This window comes from Bombus impatiens, unplaced genomic scaffold (assembly GCF_000188095.3).
Source record: "Bombus impatiens unplaced genomic scaffold, BIMP_2.2 scf_0023, whole genome shotgun sequence".
NCBI classification, from domain to species: Eukaryota; Metazoa; Arthropoda; class Insecta; order Hymenoptera; family Apidae; genus Bombus; species Bombus impatiens.
In genome coordinates this window covers 176,059-201,993 of record NT_176442.1, presented here as the reverse complement: position 1 = coordinate 201,993, position 25,935 = coordinate 176,059, and the positions used below count along the sequence as shown (strand labels likewise).

At 29.9% G+C, this 25,935-nt stretch overlaps 6 protein-coding genes across 8 annotated transcripts in view; 4 read left to right on the top strand and 2 right to left on the bottom strand.

Annotated features, from left to right (window-relative positions):
• The first annotated feature begins 1 nt into the window (after position 1).
• LOC100740125 (THO complex subunit 3) lies at positions 2-1,921 on the top strand. The gene is made up of 3 exons (XM_003484837.4): positions 2-147; positions 532-692; positions 925-1,921. The coding sequence occupies exons 1-3, from the start codon at positions 102-104 to the stop codon at positions 1,705-1,707; spliced, it is 990 nt and encodes a 329-aa protein (XP_003484885.3). The 5' UTR covers positions 2-101; the 3' UTR covers positions 1,708-1,921.
• Positions 1,922-2,279: 358 nt separating this feature from the next.
• LOC100740245 (cilia- and flagella-associated protein 97) lies at positions 2,280-3,231 on the top strand. Its single transcript, XM_003484838.4, has 2 exons — positions 2,280-3,017; positions 3,090-3,231. Exons 1-2 carry the CDS (start codon positions 2,328-2,330, stop codon positions 3,171-3,173), a joined length of 774 nt encoding a protein of 257 aa, XP_003484886.1. The 5' UTR covers positions 2,280-2,327; the 3' UTR covers positions 3,174-3,231.
• Positions 3,232-3,510: 279 nt separating this feature from the next.
• Positions 3,511-13,812, bottom strand: LOC100750018 (transmembrane protein 131). 2 transcript variants are annotated; one of them, XM_012385670.3, is made up of 23 exons: positions 13,422-13,812; positions 12,597-12,661; positions 12,306-12,334; positions 11,752-11,835; positions 11,557-11,680; positions 11,282-11,395; positions 11,077-11,199; positions 10,770-10,933; positions 10,517-10,703; positions 10,333-10,441; positions 10,013-10,272; positions 9,520-9,936; positions 9,246-9,434; positions 8,914-9,142; positions 8,437-8,818; positions 7,510-7,725; positions 7,297-7,436; positions 5,889-7,138; positions 5,466-5,790; positions 4,959-5,386; positions 4,673-4,880; positions 4,394-4,575; positions 3,511-4,322 (listed from the first exon to the last, which is right to left on the bottom strand). In XM_012385670.3, exons 1-23 carry the CDS (start codon positions 13,513-13,515, stop codon positions 4,233-4,235), a joined length of 5,409 nt encoding a protein of 1,802 aa, XP_012241093.1. In that variant the 5' UTR covers positions 13,516-13,812; the 3' UTR covers positions 3,511-4,232. The 2 variants fall into 2 exon arrangements, with proteins under 2 accessions (XP_012241093.1, XP_012241088.1); XM_012385665.3 differs by having other exon boundaries at positions 4,959-5,389; positions 13,422-13,811.
• A 578-nt stretch (positions 13,813-14,390) lies between these two features.
• LOC100744753 (RNA-binding protein 28) lies at positions 14,391-17,834 on the top strand. Its single transcript, XM_003484876.4, has 11 exons — positions 14,391-14,588; positions 14,669-14,814; positions 14,889-15,057; positions 15,147-15,436; positions 15,505-15,836; positions 15,941-16,277; positions 16,349-16,517; positions 16,620-16,837; positions 16,928-17,077; positions 17,166-17,531; positions 17,612-17,834. Exons 1-11 carry the CDS (start codon positions 14,576-14,578, stop codon positions 17,726-17,728), a joined length of 2,307 nt encoding a protein of 768 aa, XP_003484924.1. The 5' UTR covers positions 14,391-14,575; the 3' UTR covers positions 17,729-17,834.
• Positions 17,835-19,390: 1,556 nt separating this feature from the next.
• Positions 19,391-25,395, top strand: LOC100744636 (probable cytochrome P450 301a1, mitochondrial). The gene is made up of 10 exons (XM_024367554.2): positions 19,391-19,621; positions 19,792-20,038; positions 22,077-22,193; positions 22,535-22,611; positions 22,719-22,914; positions 22,997-23,156; positions 23,289-23,458; positions 23,669-23,747; positions 23,899-24,096; positions 25,137-25,395. Exons 1-10 carry the CDS (start codon positions 19,423-19,425, stop codon positions 25,242-25,244), a joined length of 1,551 nt encoding a protein of 516 aa, XP_024223322.1. The 5' UTR covers positions 19,391-19,422; the 3' UTR covers positions 25,245-25,395.
• LOC100749822 (probable cytochrome P450 301a1, mitochondrial) overlaps positions 25,214-25,935 on the bottom strand; it is a 6,214-nt gene continuing 5,492 nt past the window's right edge. For both annotated transcript variants that reach the window (XM_033320638.1, XM_003484832.4), the window contains exon 11: positions 25,214-25,447. In XM_033320638.1, the coding sequence (XP_033176529.1) occupies positions 25,340-25,447 (108 nt within the window). In that variant the 3' untranslated portion in view covers positions 25,214-25,339. The remainder of the gene's footprint in view (positions 25,448-25,935) is intronic.

The following is a 25,935-nucleotide window of genomic DNA, read 5'->3' as shown; positions in this document are numbered from 1 at the left end:
CTCGATTTGTTACGTATTTACAATGTTAATTCCGAACCAAGGCGCACAAATAATAAAATTAGATAGACTTTCCTGATTTCTATCTAATTTCGCTAATAAATATGCGCCATCTATTGATTACTTATTTTTTTAAAGGAATATCAAATGGTTCAAATAATATTATTTTGTAACACTATATATATAACACATTATTGAATTTCTAACCATTCCTATAAATGTTTGTTGTGTATTAAGATAGTAATATTGTAAATAATTTGAAAATATTAAGGAAGTTTGTAAATTGTCAAATTATGCGACACAAAAATGCATTGGATATGAGGTCTTGCTCATAATTCATTTGTGATTAAAATGAAACGTGTAACATGTAAATAATTACTTTAATAATTAGTCAAGAATTATGTAAATATTTGCATGTCACTTGTTTCTTACTTAATTATATTTTATCGAAAAAGGAATAGTTAGACGGTTGTAAATAAACAAAGTTAGCTAAGCTAACATTAATGAAAATAACAATGTCCGCTTCTCGTGTAGATGAGCTGATCAGTTACTTCAAATCACACAACAAAATTAGAGAACAACAAAGTCATTCTGCTAAAGTACATAGCGTAGGATGGAGTTGCGATGGGAAACTGTTAGCTTCCGGATCTTTTGATAAATCTGTTTGCATTTTCTCCCTTTGTCCGGATCGTTTAGTAAGTTAATATAACCTCAATATCAATTTTCGTTTCTCTTTTGTGTTGTGATTTCTTTATTTAACACTTAATTTTTAATTTTATTTGTTATCTAATGTTTATTATTAGTTAGTTGCAATTTTATGAAATTACGATTAATATAAAATAATCTTTTTGATGATTTTATTATTTGAGGTTGTGGTTTTAAAAACCAGTTCGACCAATTTCAACCTATTAATATAATTCATTGTAGAAACAAGAAACAACTTTCAGAGGGCATGGTGGTAGTGTGGATCAATTGTGCTGGCATGCCTTTTACCCTGAATTATTATCTACTGCGAGTGGAGACAAGACAGTTCGTATATGGGATACGAGGACTCAAAAATGCACAGCAAACATCAGTACAAGGGGTGAAAATATTAATATATCATGGTCACCTGATGGTAATACAATAGCAGTAGGAAATAAAGAAGATTTAGTGACTTTTATTGATGCACGGGTAATGAAAATTCGTGCGGAAGAACAATTTAACTTTGAAGTGAATGAAATTTCATGGAATAAGGATTCTGATACGTTTTATCTAACTAATGGCCAAGGCTGTGTTCATATACTTAGCTATCCAGATTTAGAACTGTTACATGTAATCAAAGCACATCCAGGGACATGTATTTGTATAGAATTTGATCCTACTGGAAGATATTTTGCAACTGGTTCAGCAGATGCATTAGTTTCTTTATGGGATGCAGATGAACTGTGTTGTTTAAGAACATTTTCAAGATTAGAATGGCCAGTGAGAACCATATCATTTTCTTATGATGGACAATTATTGGCTGCAGCATCTGAGGATCTTGTGATAGATATAGGTGAAGTTGAAACTGGAGAGAAGATTGCAGATATACCAGTAGAGGCAGCAACCTTTACAGTAGCATGGCATCCAAAACAATATTTGTTAGCATATGCATGTGATGACAAAGATACTTATGACAGAAAACGTGATGCTGGCAGTTTGAAAGTATTTGGATTTGCCAATGACTAAAACAATATTTTTAAACTTTTATATAAAAATATATTATTGTGTAAAAAAGAATGATTTAACTTGATTTTCGTACCTGCCCTAACAATTTTTTAAATACATACTTTTAAATACTTCAGATTATCATAATTGTATATTGGTTCAAAAAAAGTTTAATCTATGAACAGTAAAATGCTATAACCACTTAGCAGTGGAAAGATGGAACTAATCTCTTTATGACGTAATTAAAAAATTCAATTTCTCAGTCTACAAAGCAAATCCTTGACCTGTTTAGGAATTAAATTAAATTAAAACTGTAACTCTCAGAAAACTTCTCTGTATACTATTATGCCGATTTCCTAGATAATTAATTAATTACATGTAATTAGTGTAGAGTGCTCTATTTTGGATATGAACACTGTACTAATTGATCCCATTTAGTTTTGCCTCCCTGTATATAGTGTTTGAAACATTCAATTGATGAAGATTTTCAATATTCTACTGTTTTGCTATTTTGCTGCCATAGTTACTAAAACTCATATATGTTATAATTCTTTCTTAACCTGAAAATATCAGTGAATCTATTTTATACTATTTTAGTTCAATCTTTTATTATTGAATCTTTTTATTGATTATACATTCCCATGTCATGCTTAGAAGAGAGTCAGGCTGATTGTAGGTGTCTGTATACATTAACGTTAACAGATGCAATAATTCATGAACAATTTTCTGAAATGAAAGATAGTTTCAATCATGTGCCCAGTATTCATGAAGTGGATGAAGAAGAAACTGACGAGGAAAATACCTGTGATCAAGAATCAAAGACCCCCAAAGATATTGAACAATCTGCAGATTTAGCAAAAGATACTATAGATGAAGATTCCATCTATAGCAATGACTCGTTCTGTTCTGATGAGTCTGGCGATGAATCTGAAGGAACTAACATCACATCAAGATCGCTTAATGAGTCCCATCATTCTCCTGAAATCACTAATTGCACAAGTAATCAAAAAGATAGAAAAAGTGAAAAAGAAGAAGGATCTGAAAATATAATACAAAACAATGAAATTACAAACTTAGTTTCCTGTAGAAGTTCAATATCTGAAGATAATTCTATAGGCATCAAACAGGTAAGGAACAGAAGGAGGAATATGAGTTTTACAGATGATGAAATTCGGAAGATCGAATGGGAGAATCAAATTCTTTTGAGAAAGATAATGGCACAACAAAGACCAAAGGAGAAGATACTTCATGAAAATGTCCCATCAACGCGCATAAGCAGCTCTGCAATAAATAGAAAGAAATTACAGAAGAAAATAGAAAATGAAAATATAGTATGTAATAAGTAAATATGTTTAATGTAATTAGTTATAGGATAAATTAATGAAATATATTTACATTTACAGTTACTGTTGCAAAGGATACAACAAACTAAATCACGTGTTATGAACAATACAACAAAACCTGGTTGTAGACAGACAATTTTATAATCTGTAAGAAAAAAATAATTTTTATATGTGTTAGATTACAGAAAATTTTTGATTGATATTGTCCTATTTTACATTAACTATCTGTAATACAAACCTTATAACTGTGGTTTATTTTCTGCACCACAAAAAATTTTAAATACTTATATTTTAAAATTATAAAGAAAAGATGTCAAATTTCATAAATATACTTTATCAGTTTTGTAATAAAACTTATTTTACTAAATTATTTTAAACAGATTTTAATAATTCCTTTCATAAATAATTGAATATTTTAAGCCACTTTCTTTAAAACAAATTATTTATAAAAGTAAGATTCAAATTATTAAAACGCAGTAACTTTTTTACCAGTCTTGAAGAGTAGGTACACATTTTTATTTTGTTTTGTATACATCATAACTTTGTAAAATGTTTTGAAAACTTACCGAAGAAATTTCTACAAGTCAAGACTATAAAAATCACAGTTCTCACTCGTTCCAAATAACTTAATTATTACCTTTCTTTACGTAACATCAAGACCAACATTCTTTGAGTATTGTAATAATTTTTCATGTATGAGTAGAAAGTATAAAATAACAAATAATCAAAAAAACAAAAACCAATAAATTAGAAATTCTCTTATTTTTATATGTTCATTTCTTTGATTGATTTATGCTTCGATTGTTGTAAAATTTTACTTCCAATTCAAATTTTAGTTGGTCATTCTAATTCGAAACCATGAAAAAGCTTGTGATTTCGATTCGATATTTTTCGAAATTTCAACGTGCCATATTAAAGTACCAATAATAACATAAGACAACAAATGATAACGTTAAAAATTTAACAAGTACAAAACAATTTTGCCCGAAATTGTTCGGTATTATTATGCGAGGTACTATTCAACAACATATCACAAATGCACGAAACACGAATAATAACAAAATCAGCCTGTGGTTTAAGCGTTACCAATCACGAAAGGTGTTGCTAATAAATACATTATTACTTTCCATATTAGAAAAGAAAATTGCTTTAACCAGGTCTAGATATCACAAGATACAATATTGAAAATTTTTGGAAACGAGATTAGTCTTCGTGCTTTTTCTTCCAAGACTCTGAGGATGATGGAGTCCATATTGTACTGAGCGAACGAAATGGATCGAAATCCGATCTTTCCTAAAATAATATTGAAAGAGTTTTGTATATAGAATCGAGATAAATATATGAGTAAAAAATTATTCTCTTACTTGTGTATCCGATTCTGTTTGTAATGAAGATAATTGTGAAACTAGAGATGGTGCAGCTGCACCCCATGGACTTGCAGCCCATACACCTCCTGTATTTATTCCCCAAACACCACTTCTTTCTTCTCCTACTGCTGTTCTAGTATATAAAGGTTCCCAATTTGATTCGACTGTTACCCAGTTATCTGTAAATTCAAGTTCATAATATTTTGATTATTTTAAAATAAAAAAAATATGGTCATATTTAGTTGCTATATACTATGTAATAAAAAGATTTTTTACCCTTTAATGTATCCATTAACATTGGAGGTTTCTCTGAGGATTTTGGTGAATCCAACTGAAATCCAGTTGTACTATCAGACAATAATTTAAGCATAGGATTATTATCTTCCCATAACTGACATCGTGTATCTTCCTCAGGACTCTCTAATTCCATTAATGGTTCATCGGTTTCTGGAAGATCGTCGTATGGAACCAATTCACGTTCAAACTGAAAAGTTCCAATCGAATTGTGATTGTAAAAATATTAGTATCACACAGTCATAAATTAAATTATTTTTTAACTTACCAGTGGTTCTGTGAAGGCATTTATGAAATAACTATTTGAATGTTGCGAATTATTCTGCATTTTCAAAGAATCTTGACTAAGTGGCTTCTCTTTCTCAACAGATTGAATGCAGAAAGACGGAGATTTCGATACCATTCTGTATTCCTTCGTACTATGTATTAATTCTTGACTTGATTGTTGTTTAGTATAATCTACATCTTTGGTGTCGTTATTGAAAACCATTGACATGTTATGCGTGGTCGTTTGAGTTTTGTGCAACTTATTTAAACCCGAAAACGACGAAATACTCTCTTGATTTCGTGCTACGACGTCACTAAACCTAGCTCGATTTTCACCCCAATATGATGGCGGCGGAGGTAACGGAGCGGAAACAGCTCCCAATGCACGTGTTACATCTTCTCTTTGGTTAGTACTTCCATTTAATGTTGCTACTATAATAAAAATAATTAATAACTAATGGTCAATAATTAACAAAATTAGATTAAGAGATTTGGAGATTTTATATACCTTTTATATGTCCTTTATCGATGACTCGACGTTTCTGGGATCCCTTATCCTTTCTAGGAGGATTTTTATTCTGTCGTGGTAACTTGAAGGATGACTCAACAGTACGGGTTGTATGAATATGGTGTTTCATAGTAGATCTTGTATTCGTTTTCCATCTGTTTGGATTATTGTGTCTTTCTTTATCATATTCATCGTCGTCACAGTCACCTTCGTAATTATCTCTATAATCTACGCATGGCACAGAAACAATTGATTGAGGTTTAGTCTTTTTAGTTGCAGGTTTCCTTTGCAACTTATCGGATTTTCCACATGGTTGATCGAAATTCTATAACAAATAATATTTATTGTAAAATTTATTTTCTAATTCGTAAAATGAATAGAAGTAGTAATTTGATGTACATACAGTTTGACCAGGTTTCTCACCTTACAAAGCGGTGGATCATCTTGAACAGAACTCTCTGTTGTTGTAGACGACGTTTCTTCCTCCGAAAGATGAATGTTCCGTTGATTACTATTCGGCTCAAATTTTTTAAAGGATACGTGATTGTTATTGCTATTTCCAACTGCAGTTTGTTTTCTTTTACTATCTAGCTTGTTAGTTCGAGTATTATTAAGAAGTCCCGTTGTGTCAACTTGAACTTCATGATCGACCAGCTTCGTTTCCGTCTTAACATTTGTTGTTTGATTAGACTTCCCTTTCCTATTCGTTACAGGACTTGTCTTTGTAAGCGTATTTATAGGGTATTTTTTTTCTTGAGTTCCCTGGATATCAGAAAATGCGTTCTCTGCCACAGAATTATCCATTTGAACTTCCTGTGCATTGTTTTGCTTTTTATTATTCCTTTTCTTGACACCAAGCGTAATATTGCTTATAACGTTACTGTTATCTAAATTCGATTCTTCGCACCGTTTAAATGTCAACATGTCTTTCGATTCGGTGTCTAGCTTAAATCTGCGTTCCTCATCCGCAGACCAGTCAGGAATTTTCAGTCCTTTTTGCATGTTATCTTTGTCCTTATACTTTTTCACGTTCATCAGTGCCCAATCTGGATACGTTTCTTCTTTTTTTACCATTTTCTGTTTTTCCTCGTTTATTAATTTCTCTTTCAAAGAAGTCGAATCTTGCGTTGTATGTACAGGCATGTGCGATAATAACCTTAAATCTAGAGGTGGTTGAACTGAACTTTCTCTCGAGAAGTTAGCTAAAGCTCCCCGTAATATTCGATCCGCTTCAAGAAATGAAATAGCGAGAACACATATTAATAATATCGACGAAAGACTTATAGCTGCCCACTGCACAGTGTATTCCCATGACGGTCTCGCAAGTGCCGCTGTGCAAGCTTCCAAAGAATGCGGAGGAAGAGTAGCGAGTAAATTAAGTATCACCATACCGTTTTCGATATCACTATCAGAACCCAAACTTGTAGATATCAGGAGCTTCCTTTCGATTCGTGACAAGGTGAAGTCTGGCGTAAATGCTATTTCCACCTTTTTTGTGGCATTTGGGTTCAATTTGAACGGCATGCAGTTCAATACCTTGAAACCATACCCTTCGCATCGTAAACCGTTAATATAAAAATCGTAGACTTCTATAGGAAGTTCTCCTGTATTCCTTGCCATAAAGGATCTCTTTACCGTCAGATTTGGAACCGGAATTCGTTTAAATCGTTCTCCTATTATTCAGAAAAAGAACAAGATATATTAAGTTGTTTTTTTTATGTATTAGTTCATGTTAATTTGTAATTATTAAATAGATAGTAATTTTTTGTAAAATAATTCCATTTTTTCATTATGCTTGAAGGGTAGAACGAGGGTAGAGAAACGTACATACGTTCACAATCTTTAAGATGTTTTTCCGCAAGTTCGAATAGTAAAGGCGTAGTAGAACCTGGCTTTCGATTTCCAAATCTAAACTGCGCGTTTGCTCCTTGACCCATCACACGCAATACTTCCAAAATAGTCATGTTATTCCTACAATTATTGAAAATGAAGGAAGATTTATTACTCATTTCTTTATTTTGACGAATTTGGTGATGAAATTTACCTAATATATAAAAGTGCAGATGATAAAGATGGTGAGAAAGGTGTATATGATACTTGTACAGTTCTCGACTCCGAAGGTTTTAAATACAAAGGAATAGATTGTGATGCTACTGTAATGTCCCATTCTTTCTCGAACATTTCTCTATCTATTATACTTTCTTCTAACTTGAATTCTTCTGCAATTGTAGATCCACATTCTACACATGTAAATTTAAACCTATACATAAAAATATATTCATTCATATTACATGTTTTTGTTATAATTTTTGTATGGACAACACTTTATATAGGGTGAAACAAAAAAAGAGTTTATAACTTTTAGGATAGATAGTATTTGTCAAACAATGAAAAAATGTCCTAATAAACATGGGTTGAAAAATTAACAGTTCCAAAGTTAAAAACAATTTGTTGTTTCAGTTAAGGCGACTGACCTTCTTGCTTCAGAAGCTATCATATCATAAGGAAATAATGTGAAGATTTCTTAAAAGTATAGTGTACTCTTCAACAATTAATGACATAGACGAATTACGTCAGAAAATATAAAATGCTAGTCAAATAGTTAGAACACGTCCAAGAATTTTTTAAAAAGTACACAATTTAATACACAATTAAATATGTCAAGCATGTGTGAAAATGGAAGGCGGATATCTAGAAAGCTTTCTGTAATCAGAAAAAGAAGAAATGATAATGTAATCCACTGTTTGAATATGGTATGATAGCTCCCGAAGCAAGTTTGTTGCTTTAATTGAAACAAAGTTGTTTATAACTTTGAAAATATTCATTTTTCGACCCATGTTTAATTAGGACTTTTTTCACCATTTGGAAAGTACTATCCTAAAAGTTATGTATCCTAAATGTAGTATCTATCCTAAAAGTTATGAGTTTCACCCTGTATATATATTTGTTTATTTATTCAAAAAATACATACTTAGCAGGTAACGAATGATAAAGTCTTGTTCCTTGTGGATAATTCCAATCCATAACTAATTGTATTATTAAAGGAGTGATACTTGGATTGTACACTTTGATCGTGCTATAGGATGTATTTCCAATTTGCGTCAAAGGAAACACCAAAGCGACTTTATTTTTACTATTACCGAAACCAGTTAGTAAACTGGGCCAATGTGGTTTTATATTTAAATAAAATTTGTGCCCGCGAACTTCTGTTGTATCTAAACGCATCGTAATATTGTCCCAAGAACGACCGCCTGTTGAATTAAGAAATCGTGTATATCTGGTATTTAATAAATTTAAATCAGAGTCTCTTGTATGTGAAGGTAAGGCCAAGGTGTTTAACCACTGTTTACCAGCTGTAACAAGATAAAAAGTATGAGTTTAATAATATAAGCACATGTACATATATAAACATCATTTAAATTACAGTGTGTATAATAAGATAACTGACCATTGCTGTCCAATGATAAGCCTAAATAACAATGATGCTTACAAGCCACTGATGGTTCAATTCTTACTGAACCAATGTAATTTTCTCCTTTCGTTATAACAGGCATTGATGCTTCTTCTAAAGGTATGTATTTTATTCTGTTATCTTTATTTACTGGTGCGATTCGAGTTACTTGCATAGGCTTAACAAATGTTGAATATACCTTTACTTGCTGTACGCAAATTGACCCCTGCAAAATTATTACAATAGAAATTATTAAAAAAGGTTTATTAAAAATTAAGAAAATTCAGATAAATCCACCAATAATTTGGTACAATATTCTAATCACTTACAGGGAAACAATCTGTAAAAATAAGTTTCTTCAAAGAAATTCTTCCATATGCAACTCGCATGTAAACTGGTAAAATAAATCTTTCATAAGTTGTCCTAACGAATACATCACCCACAATTGTATCTTCCTCAACCATTGGAGTTTTAACTTTGATTTTAAAAATAGCTAAGTGACCAGGTTTTATGTATTGCTAAAATTAAGTAATAATGTTTTATTAATGTTTTTATGATTATTGTATTGTAATAAATATTTGTTATAATAGAATTATTACTTACATTACCCGTGTGACTGCATACAGTTATATTACGAAGTTCTTTATCCAATAAATCAGCAGGACCTTTTTGACAACCCATAAGTTCCAATACTGCACCAGGCATATTAACACCCCAACCATGTAAATCTATATTAATTGGATTTTGATTCTCCAAAGCAAAAATAGCCTCATTTTCAGTTCCACTTCCTACTGTGCCAAAATTCATCGTGCCTTCGTCACTTTCTCTTTCTTCAGGAACAATTTTCCTTACTTTTCCATCATAACTTAGCAATGGAACTTCAGTTACAGAAACGTTTGAATGAATTAAAATTGACGATTCCATCTTCACATTATCAGTTTTCCTATCTTTTGCGAGTTGTAAAGAAAATATATTAACTTTCTGTTCTGGTTTTATTACTCTTGGAATAAAATTTTTTATCTGTAAAATGAAAGATATATATTTTAATTTCTAATTAAATTTTTTCTTGGAGTTTTGTATTATCATTGTAACTTACTGTAAAAAGTGTCTTTACATGCGATGACATTGTGACATTTGTAATAGCTAATGGTAATTTAAACTTATTAACAACGCTAAAATTTCGTGTTTGATTAGATTGGAGAGAACAATAATGCGTAATTGATGCGTTTACTTCTAGTCCACCCTGTAGAGCTTGTGCTACCCATGGAATTGTTAGTTTTTGACTAGAACCACCAGGACCTATGGCTTTTATCACTAATTTCCCCTTAAAATGTTGTAATTCTAAACCAGTCTTCCCTAAAATAAAATAGTATATATTATTATATGATATATTATATATATTGCGAAATTACGTACAGTCATAAATTAATGCTCCTATGGCAATCGGTATATCGGTATCTCCAGGAATTACCGCCTGCTCGAAATGAAGTTTTAATGCTTTAGAAACTGGCGTACTAATTATATTCTGTAAAATATATAAAAATTCTTTTGTTTATAATGATCCAAATACTTCATAAATTATATTAAAAAAATTATTTACCATAACTTTTATTGGTTTTTTTGCCGAATTTTTCAAAGCAATAGGGTATTGGATGGGAGGTTGCAATGAGCCGCCCATGCCTAAGTTAATTACTCCAGAACTTCCACCCCAATGAAGACCAGCCCCACTCTTAACTTCGACTTCAACTGTTACAATAAGCACTTCTGAAGTATTGTTTACTTTAAGTCTGTAATTAAGACAAATATCAATAATTAAATCTAGAATAATTAAAGATAACATTTGTGACACAAACCTAATGTATGCAGTATGATTTTTTTCTGTGTAAGCATTAAAATGCAATCTTATGATAGGCTTTGTCTGATATGGTGGAATTTCCCATAGTTCACGTGAACCTTCTGCTTCTCCTGATGGTAATTCTAGTTGAAATTCTCCACCACTACTATATACCTCTAATACCTTATTCATAAAATATAAAATATAGATAATTATTAAATAAAATAAAAAGTAAATAATTTTTAAAATAATTTATACTTATATATTATATAATATATAACTTAATATTATATAATAATTTAAAAAATATATAAACAAATCCATACTTGTAAAGCTTCTGAGTGTGGATTGTGCATGTATATAAGTGGAGTAAATGTTGCATTTAAAGGTAATTTAACACCCACTACAGGTCTGAGTCGATATGGACTACTGACACTTATTCCCTTCACCTATGTGGAGATAAGATTATATTTTTAATAAAGAAAAATATATGTAGAATTTACAATTATAAATATAATAGTTTGTGATTACTTGATATTTCACAGTTCCATCTGCGGTATGTATGAAAAGGTGTATATCAATATCACCTTCTTCTCGGCCAAGAAAGATAACATCGAATGTTGTATTCCCCAATGGTGGAATTACCTATACAGTTTAAATTGCGATGATGAAACTTATTGTATTTTACTTACATTGTTTTATATTATTTTAAGATTAATTTATCAATCTTTTATTTCTTTTAGATATTTTCATTTCTTTTGTCCCTTGAAAAATGGACATAAAATCTTACACCCTGAAAAACTTACTTTGTTTCGAAAGAATGATGAATGGAAATGACGCGTATTTCCAGAAATTGATAAAAGGTGAATTGTTTTGTTGTGATCTTTATTAAACAAGATCACAGTTTCTTGGTGAGGTATACCAAGTTGTCTAGAAACAAAAACATCTTCATTGTATGTATATTCACCTATATTAATGTGACACAGCCAAAATTTATATACCTCTCTTTAAAGTCCAAAACATGTGGTTTGAAATAAACATAAGATAATGAATCTTGTGTTTTATCTTCGTCTGATGTCGTATCCCTTAAAAATCAGTTTGAAAATTTTAATATATCTAATAGTAATTTTCAAACGTATTTGTAATAGTGGAAATTGAAAATAGGAAAGGTATGAGAAAAATTAGTTTGAAGTAATCACAGTTAGTAAAGAAGTGTTTAGAATTTAAAAAAAAGCTGTTATCTAAATATATTATTGTAATAAAACAATTAAAATATTTTACTAAATAATTAAAATCATTGTATTTAATAACATATCTTTTTTACATTTTAAACTATTATATTGTTTTTGTGCTATCATATTAAGACAATTAATTAATTAAAAATCCTAAATATCTATCTCATATCTTTTCAATTTTTAGTCTTGCATGAAATAAAAAAGAGATTGATGTAAAATTATAGTACTGTACGTAAACATTTTGAAACTGAAGAAGGAAATTTATAATGAAAACCTTTCCTACTTTCACTCACCATTATTTTAATGAGTATTATGCTTACCCAGCCCCCTGTACTGTATTAGTAAAATCCTATAAAATAAAAATTTAACATCATATAGAATCATATAACATTCGTTTTAGAATGTTAATATATATTTTTAAAAAATAAAAAAATTTCATTAAAATATTTAGAGAAAAATACTCATTGCAGTCAACTTTATATTTAAAAATTTGTTTATTTGAAACTATCTATTTAATGCAAAAATTTTGGTTTTCTTCTCTAATCTAATGTAATCTAATGGAATCTAATATAAGATAAGACAATTCAGATAAGAAAAGAAATGCAACTAACCTTATGCATAGACATAGGTATGTTGTCCAAAAGGTATTGAACATCATTGTCATCCTGTACGAAGGCTATGAAACATTTCTTATTAGATAAAAATCTTAAATAAATTATCAATTTTTTATACAGATTATTTGTAACAAAAATTATGAAATATAAACAATATAAAAGCATCATAAGTTATAAAATATTACTTCAGAAATATATTAATCATTTAGAGAGACTTGATATAATAATAATCAGATTCATCATTAGAAAACAGTTATTAATTGGTAAATATTGTCATTCATTAATGTCATTAACATAAAATTTTATGTATGTCATATTATACTTTTACATTCATGAAGTTTCTATGCACATGTATGACATAAAATTGTCACTAACGATTCCTTACTTATCTCCTAAAACATAATATCATATCAACATTTTATCTGCCACAGTATAATACTACAAACATTGTAAATCTCTGTCACTATAATTGACAGTATGCTCACAATATAATGATAACTACAAAATAATAAAGAAAACATTGTATTTGTGCGAATACATGAATTAATTTATAATTCAACGACATAAAAAAGGAAACTATCAATAAACATACCATGAAGTATCTTTGTTAACAAGCAAGTAAGTACAGATCTTTAAATTTTCTTAGAAAAATAAGAATTTATTGACTTTTAACAAGCACATAGGACTTTGTATTAACATAAAATTATATTTCAAGTAAACAATGTCTGATCATATGTCAAATAACAGTACAGAAACGTTATTTAAGATGTATATTATTGTGGCGAAATGAAGATAATTAAAATAGTATAAATATACATTTACCATTATTGTGCCCATGTAAGGACGGTCGAATTTGTGACGTCAACTCGAAAAACGTTAACAAGAAGATACAATAAAGTACTTTTAACTCAGTCATAATAATAGTTTTCACTGTGTTGTTTGCTGTTTTGTCTTTAGCAGAAATGAAAATCCGCTTTCGGCCATACTTTTGCCACTATCGAATTCTGGAGTATCGATTCTACTTCCGTCCGATTTGAAACCTTTCCACAGATAAATTTCATACAACCAATCTGACGAAGATGGATTATATATGTATTATCTCTATATCTTATTGTTATATCAATGTATCATTCATATATTAATCTCTGATATGTTAATTTCTCGATTATTTCGTTTTTCTGTAAATAATTCAAGTTCTCAAAGTAATCAAACAATCACGTCATTTGATTCATCACTTATAATTTATAGGCGGGTAAAGACTTGCAAGTTTGTAATTAAAAGTTGTGGTTTTTCATTTTATTTCAAAATATATATTGGTAATTTGCGATTTCATATATGTATATGCATATGTTATGATGATTTCGAAATGATACTTATATTTGATTAGTAGAATGTCCATTTATTATTCCAGAATTGATTATACAATTTAAAATATTGGCTCGTGTAATTTTGTTGATTTTTATATCTCCAAACACCTACGTAAAAATCGCAAATAATATTTCAGAACCTTATTATAAACTATCCAATTACGTTGCTTTATTGTGAGAAAGTTGACAACTTCACGGTTTCTTTTGAATATTTTATTGAAGTTTGAAGTTGATTTTATATCGTTTAATATATTAGTTGAATAAATAAACATGATTGATTATTAATACTAACTTAAAAAACTATTTTTGTAAATTTTAAATAAATATTTTATGTAGTTTGTTCAATGAATCTGATCAAGGAAGATAGGGAAATTCATGTGATCAATATCTAGGGGAAACATAGGAAACCCTAGTATTTAATTTATTTGGAGCCAGTTCAAGCTTTCAAATATGAAAGCTCTATCTGCACATGTGTTGCATATAACCTAATAAGTAAATAAGTAAAAAAAAGTATTACATTATTACGGGGAACATTTTATGTTTTAAAGAATTTTATATATTGGGCATTTTAATATAAAAATTTTACTAATTTGGAAATAGACATTCAAAATGCGGAATACTAGTATGTGATGTATATGTTAAATTATTAATAGAATTATTATTAAACAGATATTTAATTAATCCCTATTCTAAATAAAATAGGCAATAGAACTGAGAAAAAGAAACTTTCTTGGATATGTAGGAAGAAGATAAAATTACAGAAATCAAAGAAATCGACACAAGAGATAGTTGACAATACAGATGAAAATAAGAAACCTAGGATTATTGTACGCAATATACCATTTAAGGTTAGTGCACTTTTCAATATTGAATAAGAAATATATTTCTATATTAGCAAATTCATATTTATTTACGTCATTAGACAACTCCAGAAGATGTGAAAAAATTGTATGAACCATTCGGAGAAATATTAGAAATAAATTTTCCAAAGCGGACAGATGGTTCCCCAGTTGGATGTTGTTTTATTCAATTTAAACAGCTAAAAGATGCCTCAAAAGCAATATTTAGTACAAATAAAAAGGAATTTCTTGGTATTGTTCTATTAAGAAATAAAAATTACCAGTATTGATAATTTAAGTAATAATTTGTTGACAATAATGTGTTAAAAACATATTTTTAGGTAGAATAATAAATAGTAGTTGGGCTGTTTCAAGATCAAAATACTGTGAAAAATTGAAAAAAGATTCAGAAAAAGCAAAAAATTTGGATAATGAACATGGTACAAGTGAGGGTACAGAGAGAAATCAAGATAAAAAACATGAAAATAAACAAATGAAACAGGATGAAGATGAAGAAGATCCATCTAAACAGGAAACATTATTACAAATAAAAAGGGAAAGGAGAAGATTGCTTAAGGACAAAAATAGAAAAAAGAGAGCAAGAATTGTAATAAGAAATTTATCATTTCAGGTAAGATAATGGTAAAAATTTACATTATTTTTCTTTTAAAAGATTTGTATTTTTCATCATAATTGTAGGCAACTGAAGAAGACTTGAAAAAACATTTTTCTCCATATGGGGCAGTAGAAGAAATCAGAATTTTGAAGAGAAGTGATGGCAAAAATATAGGATGTGCATTTTTACAATTTGAACATGTACAAAGTGCAGCTAAAGCTATACATTATACAAACTTACAATCACTTTTAAATAGACCCATTATAGTTGATTGGGCAGTATCTAAAAATAAATTTGCACAAAATAATTCTGAAAATAAACAGGAAGATGAAGTTAGAGTAAAGGTGGAAGATGAAAGTGACATAGAAGATACAGATAATACAAAACAATTAAGTTTAAACGGGGAGCTAGAGGGGTGTGTAAATTTATAATTTTAAAGAAAGGATATGTAATTTTGTATTTTAAATACTGTTTTAAAAGCATGCAACTAGGATGTAACTAAACAAAATGTAATTGCAGTGAAGATGAAAAACTTGATATTGTCACAGAAAATGTTGAATTTGATAACAATTGTTTAGATGAAGTAGAAACAGACAATGAAAGTGAAATATCTGGAAATAATGAAAACAATGAAGACGAAGAACAAGGAAAGATAGATATAAAAGAAACAAAACCACGTTTCAAATCTCATGATGTTTCTGAAGGAAAAACCATATTTCTAAAAAACGTACCATTTTCGGTAAAAAATGATGAGTTGAAGAAATACATGGAACGATATGGACCTGTTTATTATGCTCTCGTGTGCATAGATCCATTAACTGAATTTTCAAGAGGTACAGCATTTGTTAAATTTAAGGTAAATTTTTATGAAATATATTCTATCCTTTTCATAACAGAACTTACATTATCAAAAAGATTTGATTGTAGAATGTTGAAGATGCAGAAAAGTGTTTATCAGCAGGGAATGAACTGCAAATGGAAGATCAAATACTTGAAGCACACAGAGCATTGGATAGAAATGAAATCGAAAATAAGGCAAATTCAAAACAATACAAACAAAAGGATTCTAGGAATTTATATCTTGTAAAGGAAGGAGGTATATATTGTATAAAATAAAAAAAGAAGGGGAGAAATTTCTTTTAGTAATAATTTTGTATAATATTAGAGATTAACTGATAAGTAAATTTTAATTTTTTAGTTATATTAGCTGGAAGTTCAGCTGCAGTTGGAGTTTCAGCGACAGATATGTCAAAACGGTTGCAAATAGAACGGTGGAAATCACAGATATTGCGAAATTTAAATATGTTCGTATCCAGAGTACGACTTGTCGTTCATAATTTACCAGCTACGTTAAATGACGATAAATTCAGAAAAATCCTTGAACGTCATAGTCCTCCTACAGCGGTTATAAGAGAGGTATTTATTAGATTACATAATTCCAAATTAAATATTTAATGTTGAATAAACTTATGTTAGAAAATTAATTTTTAAGTTAATTTTATAAAGGCACGTATTATGCGAGATCCAAAAAATGTGGATCTGAAGGGAGTGTGGAAATCGAAAGAATATGGATTCGTTTCGTTTACGAAACACGAAGATGCACTTGAGACTTTGAGAAGTGTGAATAATAATCCAAATATATTCACTCCTAAAAGGGTACATAATATATAAATAACATCAATAATATAAATATAATTTTCTTTTAAATTATACTGTTACATATCTCATATTTTTATTTATTTAGAGACCAATTGTATCCTTTTCAATAGAAAACCGAGTAATGGTGAATGCTAAACAAAAGAGACTTCAAAAAAGTCGCGAGAATAATCCTCTTTGCTCAGGAAACAAAGTTAAAACGAAAGGAGAAGATACAAACCAAGAAGTTGCAGCGAAACGACTAAAAACTGAAAATGAGGACAAGTTTAATATAAAACCGTATGCTGGAATGGTTGGAAAACCTGGTGAAAATAAATTACGGTCAAAACACAATTTAAAAATTCAAGCAATGGTGCATAGTCAAGCAGTAAAAAAAGAGAAAAAGATCAAAAAGTCTTCTAAAAAATTAGAAATAAAAAGGAAGCAGAAAATTGCCGATAGAAATGAAGTTAAAGTAAGCATTTTTTAAATCTATAAAACTGAAGATTGCATAACTATTATTTATATTCTTTAATGGAGACTTTTTCTTTACAGCCAAAACAAAGAACGAAAGTAAACCACGATGATGTGAATTTGGAGAAACTTGTAAATAAATACAAAGACAAATTAAAATCAATAGAATTGACAAAATCTAAATGGTACGAATCATAGAATTTAATTGTTACGATAGGAATTTTACGATAAGAAATTGTACTGAAAAGTTAATTTCTGTATACACATTATAAAGAAAAATAAAACGGCAAAACGTTGTAGGGTTTTAATTGTAAAACTACCTTTATACATCTTTTTATTTTAAAACTTACAAAATAAATATTATAGCATTTTAATTTAATCCATGTGAGGTTGTACAAAATAGTAAAACATTTAGAATTCCCGCCATTCACGTGATACATTAGAATTCTCCCAATAAGTGATGCCCAAATCGTTTTCAACCAATAGCATTGTTCTATAAAATAGAAAGGATCCAGTTCAAAGATTACATCTTCTAGTAGTTGGAAAGAATACTAAAGTCCATTCTAAAATTATATAGTTCATATTATATAAAAAATGTATAATATAACGTAAAATTATTATGTATACATATTATGTGAAATATGTAAATATGATTTTGATTAAAATAAAATGCATTGCTCTTATTTCAATCTTAATTACATCTTGAGAAAATTTAGAGATGACTAAAGTCCTTGAGAAATGTTTGATACTTAGCCGGATCTCTTGAGGAATAAAAGGGCTGGTTACGCACTCGTTTCGATCGAAAGTGTTCTCATTCAAAAGTAGTTCATTAAGCGTGGTACGTGTCTATATAAAGTAAAATGTTGAATAATAACAAGTGACAATTAAACTTATGTGTCGCTGTTTAAAAAAAGTTTAATGTTGATTGAAATGTGCGATATTTTATTAAAACGCAGCTTCTGATTTACTGAAATCAGTGATGGTGATAATATGATTCATTTCAAATAAAATCGTGCAATTTCAAATTGTGGATAACGTAGATAGAAATTGACATAGTAAATGTGTGTGAAATAAAAATTCAATTTTATACGTTGTGAAGAATTATATCTTTATTCTGGTAGGCATCAATGATATTTTATTTAAAATATAGGATAAAGAAATTATTCAATATGAGCTGTTACTTTCAAGAAATTTTTGAATTTAACATTTGGAATCTCTATTCAGCATTACTGTATACAAGGAAGGAAATTCCAATATACATGTACAATCAAGATTAATATTAGAACGATCAAAGTGCTCAAAATTTAATTTATTGTTTTTTATAGAAATTTTATAAATTTACAACGATGTACTTTTAGAACAAATATTAAAAAGGATTCATGGCGCTACAATTTACCGGCCTGTAATCGCATGCAGTACTGTACTCTGGTTAGAACATTTTGCTTTGATTTTTCATGTTGATACCTATACAGATTGAATTGACTGAAATCGCCAGAGTTATCTCGATAGGGACACTCCGTTACAATTAGCTGACTGATAGTAAAAAATATATATTTTACAAGTCCTTCGAAATCTTTCATCTTTTTATCATAATGCCTCTTAAAAAATTCATTCTTGTTTGATATATTTCATAAATTACGAGACACGTTGTATTTCGTGAAACCACTTCTGCGAACGATTCTGGTAAATAGCACAAAACAATTACGCCGCATGGTTTCACTTGGAAGGGCTACTGTGGTTTTCACAATGCAATTCCTGTGTTATGGAAAAGAAAGCAAGCATAGTTTTTGCGTTTCATTATTTATTAATTTATCATATAAAGAAACTAACAGCAGTCCGCAAAATTTTAATGTAAAAATTCTACTATAATTTTTCTACGTTGCAGATTAAAAATGAATATCTTGAATTGCAAGTTTATCAAATTTGTAAAATATACCATTGAACCATCAAGTTCTATTATTAGAACTATAGAAACTTTGACAACAGAAATCGAGGAGCAAGAGTGGTCGCAGTGTCGTCCTTATGCCGAAATTCCTGGTCCCAAACCAATTCCCTTCTTGGGTAACACGTGGCGATTTATACCATATATAGGTATACACTGATTTGCCATAAATAGATTAAATAATATTCAGAAAATATGATGGGAGAACACCGAGATACAATTTCGGCCGTGTTGTATAACTATAGCATTACAAACTTATTTAAACTAGTGCTAAGACGATTTCTGTATATTCTAAACATACAAGATGCGTTCATTTCAGGTAACTTCGAGATCCAGGCGGTAGATCAAGTGTCGAAGAAATTATATAAAGAGTATGGAGATATTGTGAAAATAGAAGGTCTGTTAGGTAGACCGGATATGGTTTTCATCTACGATGCAAACGAAATCGAGCGTATCTTTCGGCAAGAAGAGAGGATGCCATATAGACCTTCGATGCCGTCGTTAAATTATTACAAACACGTGCTTAGAAAGGAGTTCTTCAAAAATAATGCCGGCGTAATCGCTGTGTAAGAACTGTATCATCTTTTTGTATATGTATTTACTAATTTTCGAGAAAATTATTATTTGTTTAATTAATTATTAATTATTGTTAAATACGAAGCGTCTATCGGAACGGTTGTATTTTAGATACATATCGTTGTAGGACCATTTATAGCAACGCTCTGTGTTCTAATGGAAAATGTAATACAAAACAATCTTAAGAATTTCTTTGATACTTCATTTAGCCAAAATATTTATATAATTTTTTTCACAAATAAAGACTTCAAAATGACGAGTTTCGTTAAAATTTTTCAATGGGACTTTTACTTAATAGTACTTTTGAAATATCATAAATAGTATCTCTACTACATGAAAACGGCATAATATTATAAAATATAATAGAATAATTCAATACTAGAAGTTGAGTAAATGTACGCTATATTTACACTCATCTATGAGTCCGCACAACTTCATCATGTATGCAAACCTCATTAAGTACCATAATGGTCAAATATTGAAATTACAGATCTTCTAATGGTGTCGTTTACTCTTTTGGTTAGCAAACCACTGTGATAGCAAATATTTGCTACGCATATTGTATTTGCGCTTTTGGGAACGTGCTAACTAGATATGCTTTTGTTTCTGTACACGCTTCAACTTCGTGAGCTTCCATCACTCTTTACTATATATGTGTCAATTACTTTAATGACAAGATTCATCCATCTTGAATAAATGTTATGAAAATACAATGCAATAAGCATTCATCCATCTAACTTGTGTACATTACAGATATTCGTGTGAAAAAGTCACAACATAAATAGAAACGGAAACCGGACGAAAATTAGGACAAGAGTAAACAAGTGGTGGCTTTAAGTGTTACGCATACTGTACAAGACATATTACTTATTAGAAAGTAAATTTTGTGCAATCGGATATTGATGCACGTTATGTTATCATTTCCCGCATGACAACGTATTTTGCAATTGCATTTAATGTAACCTCTTTTCCTAATATTCGCGTGACAACACACGCACATACACATGGTAATGCCCTAATTTGTAATTATCTCACTCAGCCGGATATTCTTGTGTAACAACATTTCACTTTCGACCAGACCTAAAATTATATTGGATTAATAAATTACATATTTAGTGGAAGAAATGTAGCGAGGTTGTAAATTAGAAATCTATTAGATACAAGAATTTTATATTTGAATTTCAGATCGCGAAAGTCACTTTCATAGATTGATGTATTAAATTTCTTCGTAATATATGCGTGTTGTGTGAAAAATAGGAAACTTTTTATCTGTTTATACTATTTTTATATTTTACATACCTGTTACTTCCAGTTTCCAAATTTTTAACATTCGTTTTATTCATTATGTATGCACGATCTTTTGAATATGTAGAGTGGATTAAATGTCATGGTCCCAATTTATTTTAATCATATACACATTTTTCAATATACTAGACAGATTGGCTTTCTTGTTTATTAATGACTTTATCGAAGTCATTCCAAATATCTATTAAATTTCTCAATGTCGACTTACGAGAAATAGAGCAGAACCTTGAAGACTGCGTTACTGTAGATTCTCTTTTCACTTCGGTTTCATTGAACTATACTTGATGATTAGTAAACACGACAATATTGATTATTACAGATCATCGACGGATGAATTAATTCAGAATGATGTAATGAGATTTGCAATCTCTTTCATACTTGAATCACATTCATATCATGAATGTGTCTAGTAGATAATCAACTATGCACATGATTTATCATGTTAAGTACACGGTGTAAAATACACAATAAAAAATGTCATTAAACAACGCAAAGATTTAAATTATATCTTTTTACAATTTATTTAATAATATCCAATATTTTGTTAAGTTATAAATAATTTTTATAATAGTTTAAAAAATAGTTACATGTATACATTACAAAAATGTTCATTATTTAATTTTTTTCATTTATTTTCTTCTCATTCAAATTTCGTAAATTGAAGAAAAGAAAATTGAAGAAAGTTGACAGCAACAAAAATAGTAATGAAAGCGATTGTTGCAGACATGGTGAGAGCTGGTACAATTTCCGGAGCAAGGTGCAACAAGTAATGTTACAACCACGAACAGCAAGAATGTACATTAGCGCTATCGAGGAAGCGAGTCTAGCATTTCTTCGCAGGTTCGCTGGCAAACAATCATCTTGGTAGCACACGTGCACCTTACCTTTCACTTTTTCTTGCTGCCCCTGTTCTCGTTCAGATACAATGTATCAGATACTCTAGAAAATTCGTCATTGTTTATCCGGCTGTATCTTCTATCTTAAGACAGATTGTATAGGTCGTGTCTATATCGCATAATTAGCTTGTCTGATCCTACGCAATAATATGTTAAAATACTCTATTATGATAATTATTAGAAAATACAACCCTATTGTAATGATAATTTGGAAAATATTTTAATAGTAAATGTACAAAGAATCATACGAATTTTCTGGAGTAATTTTAGAATTTTTACTTTTAGAATTAGAAGAATACGGGATGAAGATGACGAGGTGCCTGATGATTTTCTAAATGAAATACATAAATGGTCACTAGAATGTGAGTAATAAATGGATTATTCTGATGATTTTAAACATTTAAGTTTATTCTTTATTTAAATAAACTTTCACGTTATCGAGAATGCTTTTGGCATCTTTTTTTTATAGCTATTGCTCGTGTTGCATTGGACGTTCGATTGGGTTGTTTGGATGATGATGCTAATGTCAAAACTCAGCAATTAATTGACGCAGTTACAATATTCTTTAAGAATGTCGGAGTCTTAGAATTAAAGATTCCATTCTGGAAATTATTCAATACACCTACGTGGCTGCAATATGTGAACGCTCTCGACACCATAGTAAAGTGAATTTCAATAAGATATAATTACAAAACAACTAAATAAAAAAATATGCAAAATATAAATGAAAAGTATCCTTATGTCCAGTATAACGTCTAAATACACGGCGGCTGCTCTTTCAAGGATAAAAGAAGTAGAGAAATCTGATAAGGAACAGTCTCTTCTGCAAAGAATCTTGGCTCTTGAAAATGATACTAAATTGGCTACTATCCTTTCTCTTGATTTATTTTTAGTTGGCATTGATACAGTGAGTAGCTCAATAAAAATTGGAATTTACTACTTTTAAATATCAAGGTTGCAAAACACAAATACTATTTATGTATTTTATTAACATAAGTGCGCAATATTAAATTTCTAAATCCTTAAATTTTATTTTTAGACTTCCAGTGCGGTAGCATCAACTTTGTATCAATTAGCTTTGCACACTGACAAGCAAAATCTCGCTTATGAGGAAGTCTGTAGCGTGCTACCAGATAAAGATATGCAGCTTGAAGGGACGCATTTGGATAAATTGAAATATTTAAAGGCGTGCATTAAGGAAACTCTTAGGTTTGCGTGACAACCGTTAATCCTTTAGGGTCTTAATCCTAACAGTAATTCTTAGCCTTCTTGAGAACTCAAGTCAAGTTACTTTTACACCAAAAATAACAACTTTCACACCGAAGTATTTAAATTGGTTGTAATATGTTAATAAAAATACTATATAAAGAAATACTATATTATGATAGTTTTTAATGAAAGAATAATTATTTTCACTAGGATGTATCCAGTGGTTATTGGTAATGGACGATGTATGACTAAGGACACAATAATCAAGGGATATCGTGTACCAAAAGGCGTAAGAAAGAATTCTTCCTCAATTTAATTTTATTGTATTAATTTTAGCATAATTACTAGTAAAAGTTTCGTAATTTTCATAATAACTACTAAATTGCTGAATGGACATTGCCTGTTACAATTATAATATAAATAAAAATTGGTTAACACAGGTACAAGTAGTTTTCCAACATTACGTAATAAGTAATCTTGAGAAGTACTTTCCACGCAGCGAGGAATTCCTTCCAGAGAGATGGTTGCAAAGTGACGGTGTGTACCACAAATTCGCATCGCTTCCTTTCGGTTATGGAAGGAGAATGTGTCTCGGTCGACGTTTCGCCGAACTTGAGATGCTCGTTGTTATTAGTAAGGTAATAATTAATACTTAATTATTTTGTTATATATTTAAAAGCACAAGTTTTTTTGTTATGGTTAAGAATATAAATAAAATATAAATAATAGAGCTCCTGAATTATACAAAAGGAAACAACAGAAGATAGAAAATAGGTGCCTCTTAATCTTGTAGTTTTGTTACCATAGATTGGGTGCTTAGCTTTGACTATAGCCTCCGGATAACTTAGTTTGTCAATTATCACAGTGAATTCCCATAGACAATGAACATTCACCTCAGCAGCTGAATCTTCGTTTCAGTGTGAAGATATAATGTGTCTTTTTAGACTGTCATTATTTTGCCACACAAATCTCACAGTAATTTGTACCGTTACCAGGATGTACGAAACATGCTCATAAGCTTCTTTTCGTTGATTCTTTTGTTGCTTTGTTCCTATATTAATTTAACATTTATAATTTTCTCAGGAATAGCCAAGTATGTAGTATGTAATTCTTAACACAAAAAATACTTAAAAGCAGTTATTACATTTTGCATCATCAATTATCGTTTATACAGATAGGCAACTTCCTCTGTAGATATTAAATAGTAAAAATTTCACACATCATTTCAGACTTGTAATCTCCTTCATGGTTGGTTAAAGAAATATTATAAATATAGAACTGAAATGATATTATAATGTGTGTTCACCTGGATTCGATCTATAATAAATTATTCCATTAATTTTAAGGCCCCTATAAGTTTTATTATCTTTCACTTGACGATCCGACAACAAAATTGCTTGCGTTAAATGTCGTAACAAATATGGTCTTTTGAATTGGGGATTTTCTTGTATTTTATTGTACGAGCTTGCAATTTTCCCTCCAAGAAATTAGATAGAGGGTAACTGGAGAAATGTTAAATTACTCTCTGCTATTTTGATAAACTTTTTTGATTTTTTAGGAAAGTATTGTGATGTTTATACTTTATTATATGTATATAAATAAGAAGGCACAAATTTTTTTGCATTAGAAGCAAAAATAATAATTTATTGCGTTAATATATAGTAATTTTTTGTTTCAGATTTTGCAACGTTACAAGATAGAGTATCATCACGAGAAATTAGAGTATTACATCAATCCTATGTACACGCCTAAAGGATCCTTAAATTTAAAATTTATTGACAGATAATAATTTTTAAATGTATGTACAAACGATATGTTTTTCCTTTATTTTTTATTGCCTTTATTGCTATAAAATCAAAAGGATACTGTTTTATATGATCACTATCTTTGAAGTACTTTGAATTTGAGTTCACCGTCGGGAGCGTACATAAATGTAACCTTGTATTTAAGTGGTTTATGATGGTATTCCAATTTGTAAGATCTTATCAGCTGTAAGCGAATAAAAGCAATAGTATTTATACATTTAATACCTCAAATATATTATGATAATAGCTAAACTTATATATATGTCGGAGATGAAGGGACATCGGGACTTCCCGTCTGGAATGTTGGGAAAAAGCCCAGTACCTTGGTCCAGACTTTCACTATAGTTACACTTAAGTAATAAAAATAAGAAATAGTTTTAAGTGTTCCAATCTGTCTTTATGACGATGGGTTCGGGCTCGAAGTGACATAGCGGGTCATTGAACGTAGCCACGGTCACGGGAGGGACGTATACCTGACAGAGGTATGGAATGATTATATGGCTCTCCTTAAAAAAACAAAGATTGACCCGAGAAGTGGGACAGGAATATATAAGGGCAGGACGAATTGCTGGTTGTGTTATCGTGTATTACACGATTCGGGTAATAAACATTAGCTACATTCGCGATGGTAAAGTAAGTAAAGGTTCATCGAACGCCCCCCCCCCCCCCCCC